The sequence below is a fragment of the Trachemys scripta genome, chromosome 6 (genome assembly GCF_013100865.1).
Source record: "Trachemys scripta elegans isolate TJP31775 chromosome 6, CAS_Tse_1.0, whole genome shotgun sequence".
NCBI classification, from domain to species: Eukaryota; Metazoa; Chordata; order Testudines; family Emydidae; genus Trachemys; species Trachemys scripta.
In genome coordinates this window covers 87168307-87185119 of record NC_048303.1, presented here as the reverse complement: position 1 = coordinate 87185119, position 16813 = coordinate 87168307, and the positions used below count along the sequence as shown (strand labels likewise).

General features: G+C 40.7%; 1 protein-coding gene across 2 annotated transcripts in view; it reads right to left on the bottom strand.

The window, feature by feature from the left end:
* Positions 1-6643: 6643 nt before the first annotated feature.
* UBQLN1 (ubiquilin 1) overlaps positions 6644-16813 on the bottom strand; it is a 36124-nt gene continuing 25954 nt past the window's right edge. The window contains exons 7-11 of one of the 2 annotated variants that reach the window (XM_034773740.1): positions 15521-15663; positions 14321-14404; positions 10881-10996; positions 9693-9861; positions 6644-7830 (exon numbers count right to left, since the gene is read on the bottom strand). In XM_034773740.1, the coding sequence (XP_034629631.1) occupies positions 7675-7830; positions 9693-9861; positions 10881-10996; positions 14321-14404; positions 15521-15663 (668 nt within the window). In that variant the 3' untranslated portion in view covers positions 6644-7674. The remainder of the gene's footprint in view (positions 7831-9692; positions 9862-10880; positions 10997-14320; positions 14405-15520; positions 15664-16813) is intronic. The other variant, XM_034773742.1, reaches the window with a different exon arrangement.

Sequence of the window (16813 nt, the reverse complement as noted above, 5' to 3'; positions counted from 1 at the left end):
CTATGTATATATTATCCCCATCAGTACTCTCATCCCAACTTATGACCTTGATTAATCCGACTAGCTCACTCCTTTTCAGGCAAGGATGGTGGTGTTCAAAGACATCTTTGGGGAAATTAATTGAATCATTAGCTGGGTTATCAGTTAAAAATGTGTTTATAGCTTTTTCTAGTAGAAGTTAGACTTGCTCTTGTGGTACCCCAAAGAAATACCAACACTCCCTCCTTGGCACAATGCTATGAATGAGCTTTGGGAACAGCTGTGATAAAGAAACTCCACTATACCAGACAAATCAAAAACTGATAACTATCTGATAGGTATTTTCCCTACAAGTGACACAGCCAAAAATCAAACTGCAAAAGATTGATCCATTTCTTTCTGTACTAGTGTCTTGTATAAAATGCCCATAAACCTATTTAATCCAAAATCTGTATCCAAACTGTTTGCTTCAGTGTGAAAGAGTCCTGGACTAATAGCCAATTGATTTCAGATTACTTTATGCATATCCTTCTTATGTGTTATAAGAGAAACAAATTAGAAGTGGGCCCCAATTTATAAGATTATGGTTCAGTGCATCACATTGAAATGGCCAAATGCAACATTCCCAACACACACAGTTTCAGGTATTGTTCAGACCTAGAGTCTGGTTCATGCCAATATTAAATTCAGGTAAATGGCACCCTCTTGTGGTGAATCCACTAGGTCAGATCTACATTTAATAAAGTCACAGTTCTCCCAATACATGTACCCAGTGCAGCTCTACCTACTGCACAGTGTTGAAGTTGTGCTTGGATTTTATCAAGTGTGGGCCCAAAAAACAAAACAAAAAACCCTCAAACACACAATTCAGGACATGTATCTAACATACTGCTTGGAAAACAGTTACATCACCTCAGGTCATATATGACCAAGAGTCAAAATTGTCCCTCAGCCAATATAGTTTTTGGGTGGGAAGGGCTAAGATTTTTAAATGAGTACCTAAAGTACCTAAGCATCTACATAGGCACCTATATATAAGTGGCCTGATTTCCAGAAGTGCTAAGCACCCACAAATTCCACTGAAGTCTTTGGTGCTCAGCACCTTTGAAAATCAGTCCTCTTTTATTTAAAACTATATTTAGGCACCCATATTTGAAGGTCTGAACAGCTCTCTTTATTATTAAAACAAATTTTTCTTTTTAATTACAATCCAGCTCAACTCCCTTGTATGGTCTGAGGCCTTTTTTCTGCAGCCATATTAGGAGAGCAGCAGCCATTAACCAGGAAGCAGAAACTCACATCAACCTATCAAAGCGATGTAATATTGGGCTGGTACGAAGGTGTGCCTCCTAATAAAATCCACCATCACCAAATAAGCAAGGAATCTCTTAAGATGGTTAAAGAAAACTTTATTTGATGGCATTCTGTCTGGCAAGGAATCACTTATCAACAGTTTGGGTGTGAAATCTCTACTTCTTTATTGTTTTGCCTTTATGGTCCCTACCTCTCTCTTGTTTATCTGTATCGTCTCTGTCTGGTTCTTTGATTAGTTATGCAACAGACAGAAACAATTTTGTAAGATTTAAATCAACTAAGGTGGTGGGGTATGATTGGGTAAAGAATTGTTTTACAATATGTTAGGACTGGTTAGAGAATTGTTTATTACAATTTTAGCAAAATGATTGGTTAAGGTACAGCTAAGCAGGACTCAAGTTTCACTATATAAACTGGGGTCCAAAAGGAAGTTCCTTGGAACCAACTGCAGGACACAGCCCCAAGATCAGAGCTGCCAGACCTCAACACCCAGCCAATCACACCGGGCAGAAGCTGGAGTCCCAGATGACCTGATCCTGACTGGTCACCAGGAAAAGTTCATCTGCCTTATTGGGAGTGGTGAGCATTGTATGCTTAGCATGTGCATTCTGTTTTGGTGACTGTTAATAAATAGAGGTTAAGGATATTACTGTGTCAGGCTCTTTCACTAGTAAAAGACCCAGCAAACCTGCAGAAGATTACTCCCTGAGCCCTAGAAACTGGGTATGGGTAGGTGCCTTTCCCCCAGAGCCCTAGGAACTGGGTAAAGATAGGTGCCCGAGAGTGTGTGAGTAACACCCCCCACCCCCAATTTAAAATTAGCCTTCTTCGATTGTTAGGATTTAGTTTCTGTAAGCAATAAACAGGTTTCTCACTTGCCTGAGGGGAGTAGGTATAATCCCTCCCCCCCTGATTTATCTGTGTCATATTACTTCAGATTAAAGCAAACCAGACTTCTGTTTCCAGTTCAAACAGCTACCAAGAGGAAAAACATCAAACCCAGCTATGTAAATAATTCTGCAATAACCGTTGTAACTGACAAGTGCAGATTCTGCTACTGTAGCTCTCCGATGTCCTATTTGTTCCAAGCTGAAGGTCATGTAAATTCCCAGCTACATACTTAAAGAAGAACAAGATACCTCATTGGCTCAATTATACCAACCCCCACAATGGCCAGCAATTCCCAGTTTGTACCAAGACCTCAAACTAGTTACATTACCTTGTAGGGTTGCTGTGTCCATCAGCCTCACTTTTCAGAGAAGTGAGGTTCACAGTAAAGGATCGGTCTTGGCCAGATCTTTAAAAACATGCTTAGGTCGTTTGTAGCATCAGCAGCAGGAATGGGAGCCAGCAGCATCTGTCTATCATAACAGGAGGAGCAGGGAGGAGTCTGTCCCATTGCTGCAGACAAGGTGACCGACAGGTCTGGAGAGCGGACAGCAGGCTACCCTCCCACCAGTATAGCAATGAGCAGCAACAGGAATGGTGAGACAAGCAGCAAGCTGTCACTCTCTGAAGGAAGAGGGGGAGGGAGCTCAGTGCCAAGGCATTTTCCTTTGAGTGCTTTCCCCCTAAATTCCTCCTACCCACCAGCTTTCCATTTATTTCAGGAGATCAGGTCCACTCTTTTTCCTCTAAAGGATTCCTAGGAAAGACAATCTGTGTCCCCCCCCATCATCTTCAGGCTATTATCTGAAGGCAGAGAAGCTAGTTTTCAGGTGCTACTGCCCCTGCTAATAATGGAGGAAATTACCTGAGCAGGGAATGGGGTTTATATCTGCAAAAGCAAAGAGGAGTGCACTTAGTTCATGGGTTCCCTGCTAGGTTACCTCTTTTTAACTACACAAAGACTGGTCCCCTTACTCACCATTAACTAGCTGTGTCTGGAAAACGTGATGGGCGACTACAGCTAGCCTTCTCTCTTATGGAATAGCAGCGCATAATGGACTTTTTCATTAGCGACTCATCCATATTTGTGTTTATAAATAATACGAACAGAAAACATTTCTTTCAAAACATGATTTCACCAAGACAGATCCAGCCTTAAACATGATGTTGATGTTCTAAGTCAGCGTTTCTCAAACTTTTTACTATCATGCCCCCTTATACAAGCAACGGAACTCAGATCCCAATTGCACCCTGCTACAGACTATATCACAGGGGCTATAAGGAGTCTCCGCAGCCCTCCAGCATGTGTGAGATCCCACCAAGATGCATGCAGGGAACCTGACAAGAAATTTTTCATTTTAAAAGAAGATAAGAATCTCAGGCCTATCAGTGCAGTCTGGCTGTATAATTTGAGAAAACCTATGCTAAGCAATATATACATTACGCAAAAGCGCCCTTGCCTCTATTAAAGGAATGCTATGAGATTAAAAGATTTTTATTTGAAACCGAGTTACCAATATTAGACAACACCGTACACTGTTAAAACTGAAAGATGTAAGAATTTACTTTAATCTATTAATGTTTAGTTACTCTTTATACTTCCCTCAGTTTAGAAGTCAAAGCTTATAGTGCCACTCCTGGAACATTTGCATTACTTTACACAACTAATTCTATTGAGTTCATAGGACTACATGTATATTTGCTTGTTGGATCAGGGCCTGAATTAGCCAGGATATTTAAATATAGATCCATCTCTGTGATTAGTCTGCACAAATTCAATCGTTGGTTTGGTCGCACTCAAGAGTTTTGTTGTTTTTGTTTTTAAAATGAACCCATGTTATATGTAGGGTTTGAAGGATTTGATTTTTATTCAAAAATGTTGGTAAATTTTGATTTCATTGTATATACATGTGCCAACCAAAGGAAAATATTTCCATTGATTGAAATTTACAGAAAAATGCTTCACAACTGCCTCATTATAAAGCAGCCTTGACTTGCAGGGAGCATCTCCAAGGGGAAGGAATCAGGCCAGTCTCCATGATTTTCAGTGCTTGGCTTCTCCAAAACAGCCAAGCGTGGGGGTAGTTTTATTGTGTGGGAACCTGTTCACTAGAAACTGAATTGAGATCGCCAGATCACTTTACATACGAAGTCAGCAGCCAGCCAATAGCAAATAACTTTCAGACACCACTGACATGGATTGAATTTGAACTAGCAACTTTGAAGCAATAGGTTCAGTTTACAAATGGCATGGGACAGGTTCAGTCCCCCATGACTGTGAGGCTTTGTGCATTATTCACTGTGCCTACTCTAAACACATTTGAAGTTGGTATGTTTGCTTACAAAACGAGGCTCCCTCCAACACATGTACAAAATGATCAAGTGTTTAGAGCACTGTTTGTGAGCAGGAGACTACTAGGACTTGAGTTTTTGATATACATTTTCATTTATGCCTCAAATATCAAACTTGGCCCAGCTTTCAAGGTATATCCTTGAGCCTGCCAGCTTCAACCTCATCATTTTAAACATAAGAATGGCCATACTGGGTCAGACCAAAGGTCCATCTAGCCAAGTATCCTGTCTTCTGACAGTGGCCAATGCCAGCTGCCCCAGAAGGAATGAACAGAACAGATAATCATCAAGTGATCCATCCCCAGTGTCAGGCAAACAGAGGCGAGGGACACCATCCCAAGAGAATTTGAAGCAGAAGCAAGAGTCCCCTTGGTAGGTTATAAAGAAATCATGATCCAGCCATAACTTAAAACCTATATATTTCATAGACTCATAGAATGTCAGGGTTGGAAGGGACCTCAGGAGGTCATCTAGTCCAACCCCCTGCTCAAAGCAGGACCAATCCCCAACTAAATCAAAAACTCAGTTCCTTGTAAACATTATTCCTTTTATAGGAATGAAGGCAGAATTTAAATGAAGGCAGAATTAGGTTAACTGTAATTATGCAAAACAAGAAACAACTTTACTCAAGAAGCACATTATGTGACCTCCAAGGAGAGCTCATACAATTTGAACTTAATGCTTTATACTTCTTTCAGTGAATTTGAGGCTTTGGAACAGAGTTCATTTTCCTCTCTCCTACTTTTTAATTTGATTTTTTTTAATTAAAATTTTATTAAAATAGAACAGATATTTTAACAGTTCTCAGTTCAAGTCCTCTGAACTACCTACTTTTTTTTTTTTTTTTTTTTTTTTTTTTTTAAGACCACTGAAATCAAGGAATGAAAGTCCAGAATCACTAGTCACTTGAAACTCTTGGCTAAGAGTAACAGACAAAGTGGGGTGGTTATATATAGGCAACTTGCTATATCGTCACTAACTCCCTCTGAATTGCACCTGAAGAGATGCCTTTTCCACAGATTGAGTAAAAGATTTAAATTGAAGATACCTTAATCTGAATCTTTGGGAATGGGAAGAAAACCCCTTAGTTGTCCATCGTCTAAGATGAACAGTCTCAGTCTTGTTAATCTCTCCTCATATGGAAGTTGTTGCATAATAATTTTTGTTGCTTTTCCAATTCTAATGCATCTTTGAGATAGGAAAACTAGAACTGCACGCAGTATTCAAGGTGTAGGTGTACCATGCATTTATATAGTGGCATTTATAATAATTGTTTTATTATCCACCCTTTCCTAATGGTTCCTAACACTGTTCGTTTTTTTTTATTCTCACTGCACATTGAGCAGATGTTGTGAGCAAAGAGGTTTTCTTGAGCTTTTCCCAGCACTGTGCATCAACTGTAATTGAGCAATTTACTTTGTCACTAATAAGTTCAGCTAAAATGTTTACCATCCAGGAAAGGTGTAAGTCAGAGCATCACATTCTCTTGAGATTTGCGCTAACAGACATTAGATTTCAGTTTTATAACCAATGTAAGTGATTTAAATACAGAGTACCTGATCTCATTTTGTTGTTCATATTTCAAAATTCTTTTGGTTCGTCTAACTTGGTGAACTTTGTTTGAATCTATGCACTACGTATGGAAGGATAAGTTTAACCTGTTTCCCATCACCTTTTAAAGTAAATCACATTTATACTCAACACCAAAGGAAGTGATTGTTTACATGATTTGATAAAATATAATGCTGAGATTAAAGTATAAATAGTACAAGTGAATAATCTTCAACTACTAACATGTAAACTTGACATAACAGGCCCCAGAAGGGATGTATCATCCAAACCAGAGCCAGTTTGCTAAACAGGATATAAACAGTCGAGTATGCTTTATCTCATCCAGTGTTACATTTTACCTACTGTAAGGTTAGTCCTCATATTTTTACTTTCCCTCTCGCCTTTATAATCCAAACATTGTTTATTAATCCCGGTCAAAAGATAAAAATGTGTATGGTGTGCCAAAAGTCTCCCTTAAAAGCCAAACATCAAGATGTTTCACTTTTCTGAAAGTTTAAGAATCAGCAATTGTGCAAAAACACTTGACAAATTGCTCAAAGAATTTTTAATTCATTTATTACCTGTGCACAAGAGAAATAACTACCAATAAAAACTCAAAAGATATACAGTATTTTTACATGGTGGTTAAAAGTAATTAGAATATCACATGACACTGCCAGTGAAAGTAATTCTTCCAATTACAAATCATAATGCATGTTAGAATCTCAATGAGAGAAGCCAAAAAGCCTTAGAAGCAGTGTTGGAGCATACAGTAGTGCTCCTTCAATCTGCCAAAAGATTAAGATAATTTACAGTCAATCCATGTGAATACTGAGACAATGTTACAATGCAGCTTTCTGTACAGTTAGATGTAGACTTAGAGATAATTAGATCAATAATTCTAGCATATTTTAAATGAATTTGCCTAAACGCTTCTGCTGATGTTTACCAAAGATCCTCAAAGTTTCTGCGCTAGAAATGTGTCAATTTTATTTGTTCTGGATTTTTTTGGTTACATAGATTCATTCTATTGCAATGTGCAAATTCCTAGATGTGAGCTTTTTCCAACATTTATATTGTGTGTATATTTTATACAAATAAAAGCAAAAATGACAGATAAATCAAATGGTATAAATCTTACAGCATTTTGCTAGCAAAAAATACATGCTGAAGTCACAAAAAGCAGTATTGGTATCCACAAATTATAGCTTCATTTAATTTGTTTCCTTTTTAATAATTTGTAATCTACATAAATTACTACCCAAAGCTAAAGTTTAAGTAGTAAATAAATTGGACAATTGTAGGTCTGACAAAACCTGTTCATTCAACTGTGAAAGATGATACTTGTTTCAACAAAATCACAATAAATGCTGAACAAAGAAGTGTTTGATGCATGCAACAACTGTGAATGAAAAAGCATTGATTCCCACTGTTCAAAGAAAACTACTGCACTCCACCTTAAAATGCATCAGACTGGGTTTAGTTATAACAAGACAATCCCAAGAGTCAGAATGAAATAAAGCAAGTATTTTAAAGATTTAAGAGCTGTTATCAAAAATAAATTACATTTTTCAAGTTAAAGAAATGTTGCTATGATGGTTGGGAGCCCAGTAGCCTTTCAATAGCTGCATTGATATCTCCTCCTGTTGCTATTAGAGCTTGTAAATTTGCTTCACGGTTCAAAAATCCCATTGCACTGAGCTGCTCCAGTTGTTGCTGAAATCTGACTTCTGGATTTTGTAACTGCTAAAAAGAGGACAATTTATTTCAAGCTGTAGACTCAGGCTTAATACAAATACTGTGAAGAAATTGTACTAGATGATTTAAAATACATTTGATTCTATTCCATACTTTGTCTTGGTGTATTTCTGCAACTAAAGTTTCCTTTAAATCTCCAAAACTAGAGAACAAAATTGAAGTGCTTGAACAACTGCAACTGAATAGCATCATTCTCAGAGGATAGTCTGCTGACTGGTTTAAGAACACCTGTACCAAAAGTTGATTGTTTTTTAACTGACTACAGGAAGTGCTGCATGTTCGATGTGATGTAAGGGAGCAAAGCAAGATAATCTGAGAATCATTTCCTTAAAATAGTTCCTTCAAAGTGTCATTAATAGATTGTTCTTGTAAGTGAAATGAAGAGTTAAATCCAATGATGCTATTCTTCAGAGATTTTTAATAAACTCATTGTTGGTTACTGAATGTGATGAGGCATAGTAAAGTTATTCCTGTTATTGGCATATCACCTTTATAATTTCTAAACGCTTTTAAAAAGGTAAAGAAGTATTTGAAGTTTGCAAAAGTTTTATAACAGCTAGAACTTCCAAATGGGAAACTGAACAGCTGTGCTTTTATGGTCTGATCCTGCTCCCACGGTATTAGTGCAGAACTCCTACTGACTAAGATGGCACAGGATTGAGCCCTTACAAACTTCTGATAGAAGGATTCTTTGAAACCATTTTAGTTGTAAGTAACAATATGTTTAACATGGATATTTTAAACCAACAAGGCCAAAGAAACTACACTTCTTGCTGTTTTCGGAAGTTGTCATTCCAAGAGTTCTTTAACTCCAGTTATGGCAGATAAGCAACAAAGGAAAAACTGTTTTTCAAATATTTGGTTTTAAAGAGTGAACACAGTGACCAGCCCATAAAAATACCAAAAAAAAAACCACCTTGTTTCGTTCATCGTTAAGGCTGCTATTCTATCTTGATTCGAGCTATTAAGCCCATGTTCAAGTATTACAGCACAGATGGTATGGCTGTTCTGAACTCCCTACATTACCTAAGTAGTAAGGGAACATTAAATGGACACAAAATTCTCTTATCCAACATTTTTAATCTATTTACTATTTGTTACTTGGAACTTTCAGTTTAACAGATTAAGCAAAAACATTTTGCTCTGATTTCTAGTTTGTGTGCATTTTGCAGAATGTTATCTATAGTGAGTGTCCTCTGTCTGTATAGGTCCCCGATATAGCAATTAGGCTGACAAATATTTAAGATAAAATGTTACTGTACAAACAAGAATGAGCAGAAATCTTAGGAGCTATTGCAGTACCTGAAACAACAACAACTTGCTTTTTGAAATCTAGTTCATTTCAAGTTTGCAATAAAAGCAGTACCCAAATTAAGAATTTTATAGCTTTTGTCAGTCTAAGTTTGCTCTTTGTACTACTAAGGACATTTTGCAAATTGTGAGAAACTTCTACCACCATCTCAGTCTTTCAGACCAGTACAATACAAATGACACCTACACAGAATTGAAATAGCTTAAAAAAAACAAAACCAAAACCTGACTGGGCAGAGGCATAAGTGAAAGGCTTAACATTAACACTGAATCTGTGCATTTCTCTGTGCACGTGAACAACTCAAGGGCTAATGGTCCCCAGGACAAAAGTATTAAAATTTTAATTTTTCCAGCATTTATTTTCACATCTGGGAAAGTAACAGTTTTCTAGCCTGGTCCACTCATCCATCCATGAGCCAGCAGTATTAAGCATGTGTTTTTCCAAGTACTTTCTCCTAACTGCCCCTTTCAGCCTACATTGATAAATCAAATATTAGCTACATATTAAAGTTCTAGGATTTAGCCATCTGCTACCTTACCTGAGCATTTGCACCAGCAAGTGCCTGCAACATTTGCTGAACAAACTGTTGGTGACCAGGTTCAGCAACTCCTGAGGCTGGACTTGTATTTTCACTGGGGATGGAGCTAGGTACAGTTGTGCCTGTAGGACCTCCAGTGCTTCCTAATCCCCCTACACCAGGATTAAATCTGCAGAGATGAGGAACAGCAATGTTAACATTTATTTTTGTATTAAAGTTGATCATCATATACTGTTACTCCTCCCCCCACCAACTGTCTCACTGGAATTCTGTGGATATCAGTGGGAATGGAGAATGTGTATTTAATGTAAATAAAGCATCCGAACACAGTAAGATCCATTATAAATAGGGCCCTACCAAGTTCATGGTCCAGTTTGGTCAATTTCATGGTCATAGGATTTTAAAAATTGTAAATTTCATAATTTCAGCTATTTAACTTTGAAATTCCACTATGTTGTAATTGTAGGGGTCCTGACCCAAAAAGGAGTTGGGGGGGGGGGAAGGGAGGTGTCACAAGGTTATTGTGGGGGAGGGGTTGTGGTACTGCTATCCTTACGCCTGCACTGCTACTGGTGGCGGTGCTGCCTTCAGAGCTGGAGAGCAGCAGCTGCTGGCCAGGAGCCCAGCTCTGAAGGCAGAGCTGTCAGCAGCGGCAGCATAGAAGTAATGATGGCACACTATGGTATTGCCACCCTTACTTCTGCACTGCTGCATGCAGAGCTGGGCCCTCAGTCAGCAACCACCACTCTCCAGCCACCCAGCTCTGAAGGCAGCGCAGAAGTAAGGGTGGCAATATCGCAGCCCTCCCTAAAATAACCTTGCAACTCCCTTTTGGGTCAGAACCCCCAACTTGAGAAACACTGGTCTCCCCAGTTCAATCTGTATAGTATAGGGTAAAAGCACACAAAAGACCAGATTTCATGGTCCGTGATGTGTTTTTCATGGCCGTGAATTTGGTAGGGCCCTAGTTATAAACATTAGCATTTTAACGTTTTTTAATGGAAAAAAAGTAGGAGATGCCGAAAATGAAGATTTTAGTAAACTGAAGATGGTGTTTGTGTGGAACAACTTGTGCAACTAGACAAGCTTCTAAATTTAAAGAAGCAAGTCAAAAAGCTGACAAATAAACCAAATAGATTTAAAATAAATAAGTAAAGAAATGTACAAGTTTGTTGGGCCAACTCTTACCCTGGTATAAGCCCTGGTGCTTCTGTTGCTAGTGTCTGCAAGCCCTGTTGAATTTGTAGTAAAGCTTGCATTGCTCTAGGGTTTGACATTGCCGACAGTGTGTCCGGGTTCTGCATCTAAGAAAAGGAAAAACTCGTTATATAAATGAAACATGTACAGAGTTAATCTTCATCACTGGTTGTTTTTTGTAGTGAACCCACCACCCCCTCAACACCTGCTATTGCTCATCTTTTTATTCTAATACCTCTCTGCACCCTTCTTGTGATGGTTCCCTCTTTTGCAGTAACAGCTCCACCAAGACCTTTTAAGTATGGGGAAGAGTGACAGATAAGGCAATATCCTCAAAAAAATGTTACTGTATTAAATGCAAAGCTTACATATTATTGTGGGCGAGGATTGCAGGTAACCTCTTGGGGGGATATGATGTAAGACCTGGGAGTTCAAAGGACTATACTGAGATTATGCCAGACAAAAATGGATTTTCTGGGCCAATAAGGGTGAACTGAATTACCTAGAGAAACTTTAATGCAAATTACTCACTTCCGGTGATGCAAAACCCAGCTTTTTTAAGCTACACCCCGAAGAGAGGGTGATTGTCTTCTGACTATCTGGTCCTGGAGGCTAATGGCCTGAGCTGTATAGGAACAAGATGACCTGCCGAGTCTTAGTTCTGAGACAGTTATAAACTTGTAACCAGAGGAAAACCCAGATGTGGGTTTTGAAGGACTGACACTTACCAGAGCCTGAAGTTGGAGCTGGAGTGATCTCTGGTGACTTTTTAGCATGCATGTCGGTTCTTCTATTGTTTTTTAAAAAAATTCTGCAATGCTTTTAGCTTAAGAATAAATGTGCTTCCTTATAACAGCAGGCAGTATATTGGGCATAGCTTCTGGAGAGAAAGCAAAGCACAGATGCTGGCTTTAAGCAGTCTGGCTTGCTAGAAATATCACAGTGTAAATTAGGGAGCTGAGCAGCTGTAACATCCCAGGACAGGAGGAAGAGAGATGTGGATCTCTGCCTAAGAGAGTTGACAGCTGAGGAGCTGGGAGCCTAGAGGAGCTGGGAGCCTAGATCACCAGAGGATGCGGGGAGGAGGATAAAGGTGCAATTGGCCTGAATTGTGACAAGCAGTACTCCAGAAACACTGTTTCTCACTATTCTTCCAGTGAAATGGATCATCTGACATATCTAAACTTCAGAACAGGACTGCTATTAAGTTCAGACTTTGCAAGTGTATGCCCACTACCCCCTCTCTGCATTATCAACCTACTTATGTACATGAATGCTATCTAGATGATGCATACAGTCTGATGTATACACTTAAGATGGCTGGATCAAGTTCCTCTTCACCTGCTGGAACATCTGAACCTGTAGCTTTCACAACTATTGATGAGCACAAGCCAAATCCTGAGATCTGAAAATCTCTAGACACTGCGAAGTTTCAAATATGAAACTGAAGTTTATGGCTTCAGCCCATCTTTTATTAGAACAACTGTATAAACAAAAGGTGAAATCTTGCAGTGACTTTTGAGTAACAATCTTTGTCTAAGATTCAAACTCTTGGGGGTTACAACAAAGACAGCATACTCATTTACCATTTGGAGGATCACCTAATGGATCCTAAAATGAGGCTGGCTTAGTATTTGGTTGTGCTATTTATCATCTTGTCTTTAATGTTACAATGGACCGCTACCGGATTTTTGACAAACACTGCGCTTCAAAAGGAAGTGGCTGAAAATTACGACATGCTAAGAACTAACTATTTCCTTCTGTGTTTTGAGATTGTGGCACTCCTTTCCTCTTAGGGAAAGGGGTCTAGTTTCAAGGTTCACACTTGAAGACCAACAAAAGCAAAGTGTTTCAAGAAGGCCCTACCAGCAGTGGCTGCTCCTCTAACAACCATTCTAATTGGGTGATTTAGTATAGGATAAAAATCCTACCATGTTAGGCTCCTAACATCCCTGTTTTCCAGTTTTCCCCTTAGGCTATGCCTACGCTACAATAAAAACACCCATGGCAGCTGACTCAGGCTCACAGGGCTCGGGCTGTGGGACTATAAAATTGCAGTGTAGATGTTTGGGCTCAGGCTGGAGTCTGGGCTCTAGGATCCTTGCATGGATCAGGCCAAGTTGTCAGCTTCCACAAATGCAGAACACGATCTGGAGAAAAATTCTAAATCTTCTCTGGTTAAAGTTTAGGCCAGTAATGCTCAGTGAGATATTAGAAGTGTTGTGGGCCCTTCATGCCCACAATATGTCTTTTAGATAGGTTAGGGAAGACCAGAGGAAAAGAGCTAGATTCACAGCTGGTGAAATTTTTCAGTGTCTCGGAGAAAGAACCCGTGCCAACTTCTGTAAAGTAAGCTGCTATGCACTCTTTGCTTAGCAAAACAACGTTGACAACTTGTCTATCATCTAGTGTCCAACAGTCTGAGTTTTGTTATAATAGAAACGACTGACAATTCAGAGCACTAGATGTCTTAGGATTTCCTTACTCCTGTTAATCTGGTACAGACCTGAGAATAGATCAGAAAGTATACTGATGGGTGAAGATCTCTCCCAAGGGTGGCTAGGGCTGCACACAGCTGTGTGCGTTCTTCCTTGCTGAGCACTCCCACAGAGTAGTACTATGCAATTGCTCATTATCCCAAAAGACACAGTCACAACAATTGCCATGGGATTCTGTCTCACCTTCCCTCACCTAGAGGATTAGTGCAGAGGTATGGACTGCAGTGTTTTCAGCTCTGCATCTCCATCTCACCCTGCTCAGTCAGTGGTTTGAATACCTGACCCAGCCTCTGCGGAGACTGAAAAAATGGATGAGAGTGAGGGGGCTAAAGCTCAATCCAGATAAAAGTATGGTTATTTTATTTGACGTATGCAATCTGGTCAAGCCAAGCCAGAGCGTTCTTATCAACCATGTTCAAGGCACGAAGACCTCCAGGAAGCCGAATCATTGTGCAGTTCTCAACAATATGCGTCATGGTTTATGGCTGCATACACAGACACAGTGGACACTCATTCAGGGCACACTATCAGGCCTCTACCTTTTAGGGAGGGAAAGGCAAACCAAGAGCTCCTGTTAGTGGTGGAGGAAAAGGGGTTTGGTTTAGTATTTGCAAAGCAGCACAAGGAAAAGGTAGAAAAACTGTTCTCTGGAAACAAGTCATTATTCATCCAAACAAAGCAGCAGAAGCAATACCTATCTTCTAATAGGTGTGAAACTTTGGGACAAATGGGAATGAGGAGGTGAATCTGATGAATTAGCCATTTACAAGTATTTAAATCACTAAAACCCACGATTGAAGCTAGTGTTTGCAGTAGAATCATAGACCAGGCCTTTATTCTTTCAACCAGAACAAAGCAAGACCATATGTTTGCAATTCGGCAAGGCTACATGCAAGATGTTCACTGACAACAGTTAGCCTCTCTTTTACTCACTTGTTGAAGGAAAGTTGGGAGTTGTTGTCTCATTTGTTCCTGAAGCTGAGGATTTCCAGCAAATAAGGGATTATTCAGCATCATCTATGGGGCAAATGTTCAATTTTAGCTGCAAATACTAAATATAGTAAATAAAGCTGCACCCTGCCCCCCCCTTTAGTGCAACTTATATATTCAATACATTTATAATTAACTGTTTTACATGACAATTAGGATCTTCTTTGAAAAACAGAAATATTTTAAATGACCATGTTGTCTTCCTTCACTTACTGTCCAAAACCGATTTCTAGTAGACATCCAGTCATATAACACTGGACAACAAGGTGGGGTGGTTTGTTTTTTTTAATCCAAATGGAAGTGCCAGATATTTGCATAAACATCCCCTTGAGATGAGACTGAAGAGGATGAACAGGAGAAGACCTTCATACTACAGAGTTGAGACTGTTCCTCTATGCACACATTCAATGTGTCCAAAAAGCCAGTGAAGCTCCCCTGCTATGTTTTTTTTAAAAAGCATGTGATACTTTCCATTCCACTTGGCACACATCCAACCTGTGCTGACTCTTTAGAAGCTGAACCCATAAGTGATATTAGGAAAAGACTATGCCACCATTCATAAAGCTGTAATAGTATTTGCACTTATACAGCAAATGAAGCCGTACAGGAAGGCCACAGGTGAAGAATGAAGATACAAGTGTCACGATCACACTGATAACCTGAACAACTAACTCCTAAAATCAGTTTGGGGCTACATTTACCAGTGGCCCTGCCTACAAGTTTGAGACTAACTTTTCAAGTGGTTCCTATATGAGGTCACAAGTTTATGGTTTTTAAAATGTTTCACACTAAAGTACATAAAAAACTTTCAGCTCCAGTGGTTGTTCTATCCATCTAATACTTATTTAGTACTACCTGGCCCCTTTGGTTCACCTAAGGTTCTGAGCCAAGTGTTTTTGAGTTTGCTCTGCAGTCTTGCCCAGAGCAATGTTAATGCTCAATGTTTAGCTCTATCCTCCAGTTAGACTCAGGAAGTTGACTGTCAAGATGTCTAATGAGGAACTGGAGAAACATTTTAATACGCTAGTAGGTGTTGGTGCTAGACAGCACATAAAATCATTCCTTTGTTGTGACAATAGTTATTGCATGAATTTGCAATACCTCTCTTTTCATTCAGTACATACAATACATAGGTGCATTTACCTGTGCTGCAAGATCAGGGTTCTGGCTTAGTGACTGCATCATGCTTCTCATATAGGGTGCAGACAACATGTTCTGCATAAGCTGTGGATTTTCTGTTATCTGCTGCAACAAACTCTGCATTCCTGGAGTGTTGAACATACCAGCTTAAAAAGTAGAAATAGCCACTTTAGCAATTCATAAGCATGAAAATAGTGACAGATGCATTTTCATTTAATTATAATTAAATATGGTGATGAGTGCATAACATATTTCCATAATTTAACATGAGAGAGTAATTACTGTCTATAATGGACATCAGCTGCCACTCATCTCAAGAAGCTTCTCCACTTTTAACCCATAACCCAGAGGTGGGGGACCTATGGCCTGTGGGCCAGATTCAGCACCGTGCTTAATTTCATCTGGCCCGTGGCAAGCCTCGGCACCGTAGGCCAGAAGCACCGAGCCTCTGTGCTGCCTCGCGGGGAACTCATTCCGTTGCGGAGTGAAGCTAGAGTTGCCAGGCCATTAAAATTCCAGTTGGTGGCGCAGCAAGGCTAAGGCAGGCTCCTTGTCTGCCCTGGCTCCGTGCAACTCCCGGAAGCAGCCGGCATGTCCCTGTGGCCCCCAGGCACAGGGGCAATCAGGGAAGCTCCGCCGGGAACTGCGACCAATGGGAGCTGTTGGAGCGGTGCCTGTGGGCGTGGGCAGCATGCACCGCGCAAAGCCATCTGGTCACGCCTCCGCCTAGGGGCGGGACATGCTGGCTGCTTCCAGGAGCTGCACGGAACCAGGAAGCCTGCCTTAGCCCTGTTGCGCTGCCGACCAGGAGCTGCCTGGCGGAGCCTGCACCCCAAACTCCCTCCCGCACCCCCAACCCTGTCGCAGGTCGGAACCCCCTCCTACTCCTTAACTCCCTCCCAGACTCTGCACCCCCACCTGAATCCCAACCCCCGCCACCTCCCGCACTTTGAACCCCTCATTTCTGGCCCCACCCCAGAGCCTGCACCTCCAGCTGGAGCCCTCACCCCCCGCATCCCAACCCCTTGCCGCACTCCGTCCTGGAGTCCGCATCCCACACCTCCTCCTGCACCCCAACCTTCTGGCCCAGCCCTGAGCCTGCTCCAAACCCCTTGGCCCCAGCACAGAGCCCCGTCCTGCACCCCAAACCCCTCATCCCCAGCCCAGAGCCAGCACCCCCAGCCAGAACCCACACCCCAAACCTCTGCCCCAGCCCAGTGAAAGTGAATGAGGGTGGGGGACTGGAGTGAGTGGGGGTGGGGCCTCAAGGAAGGGGTGTGGGTGTTTGGTTTTGTG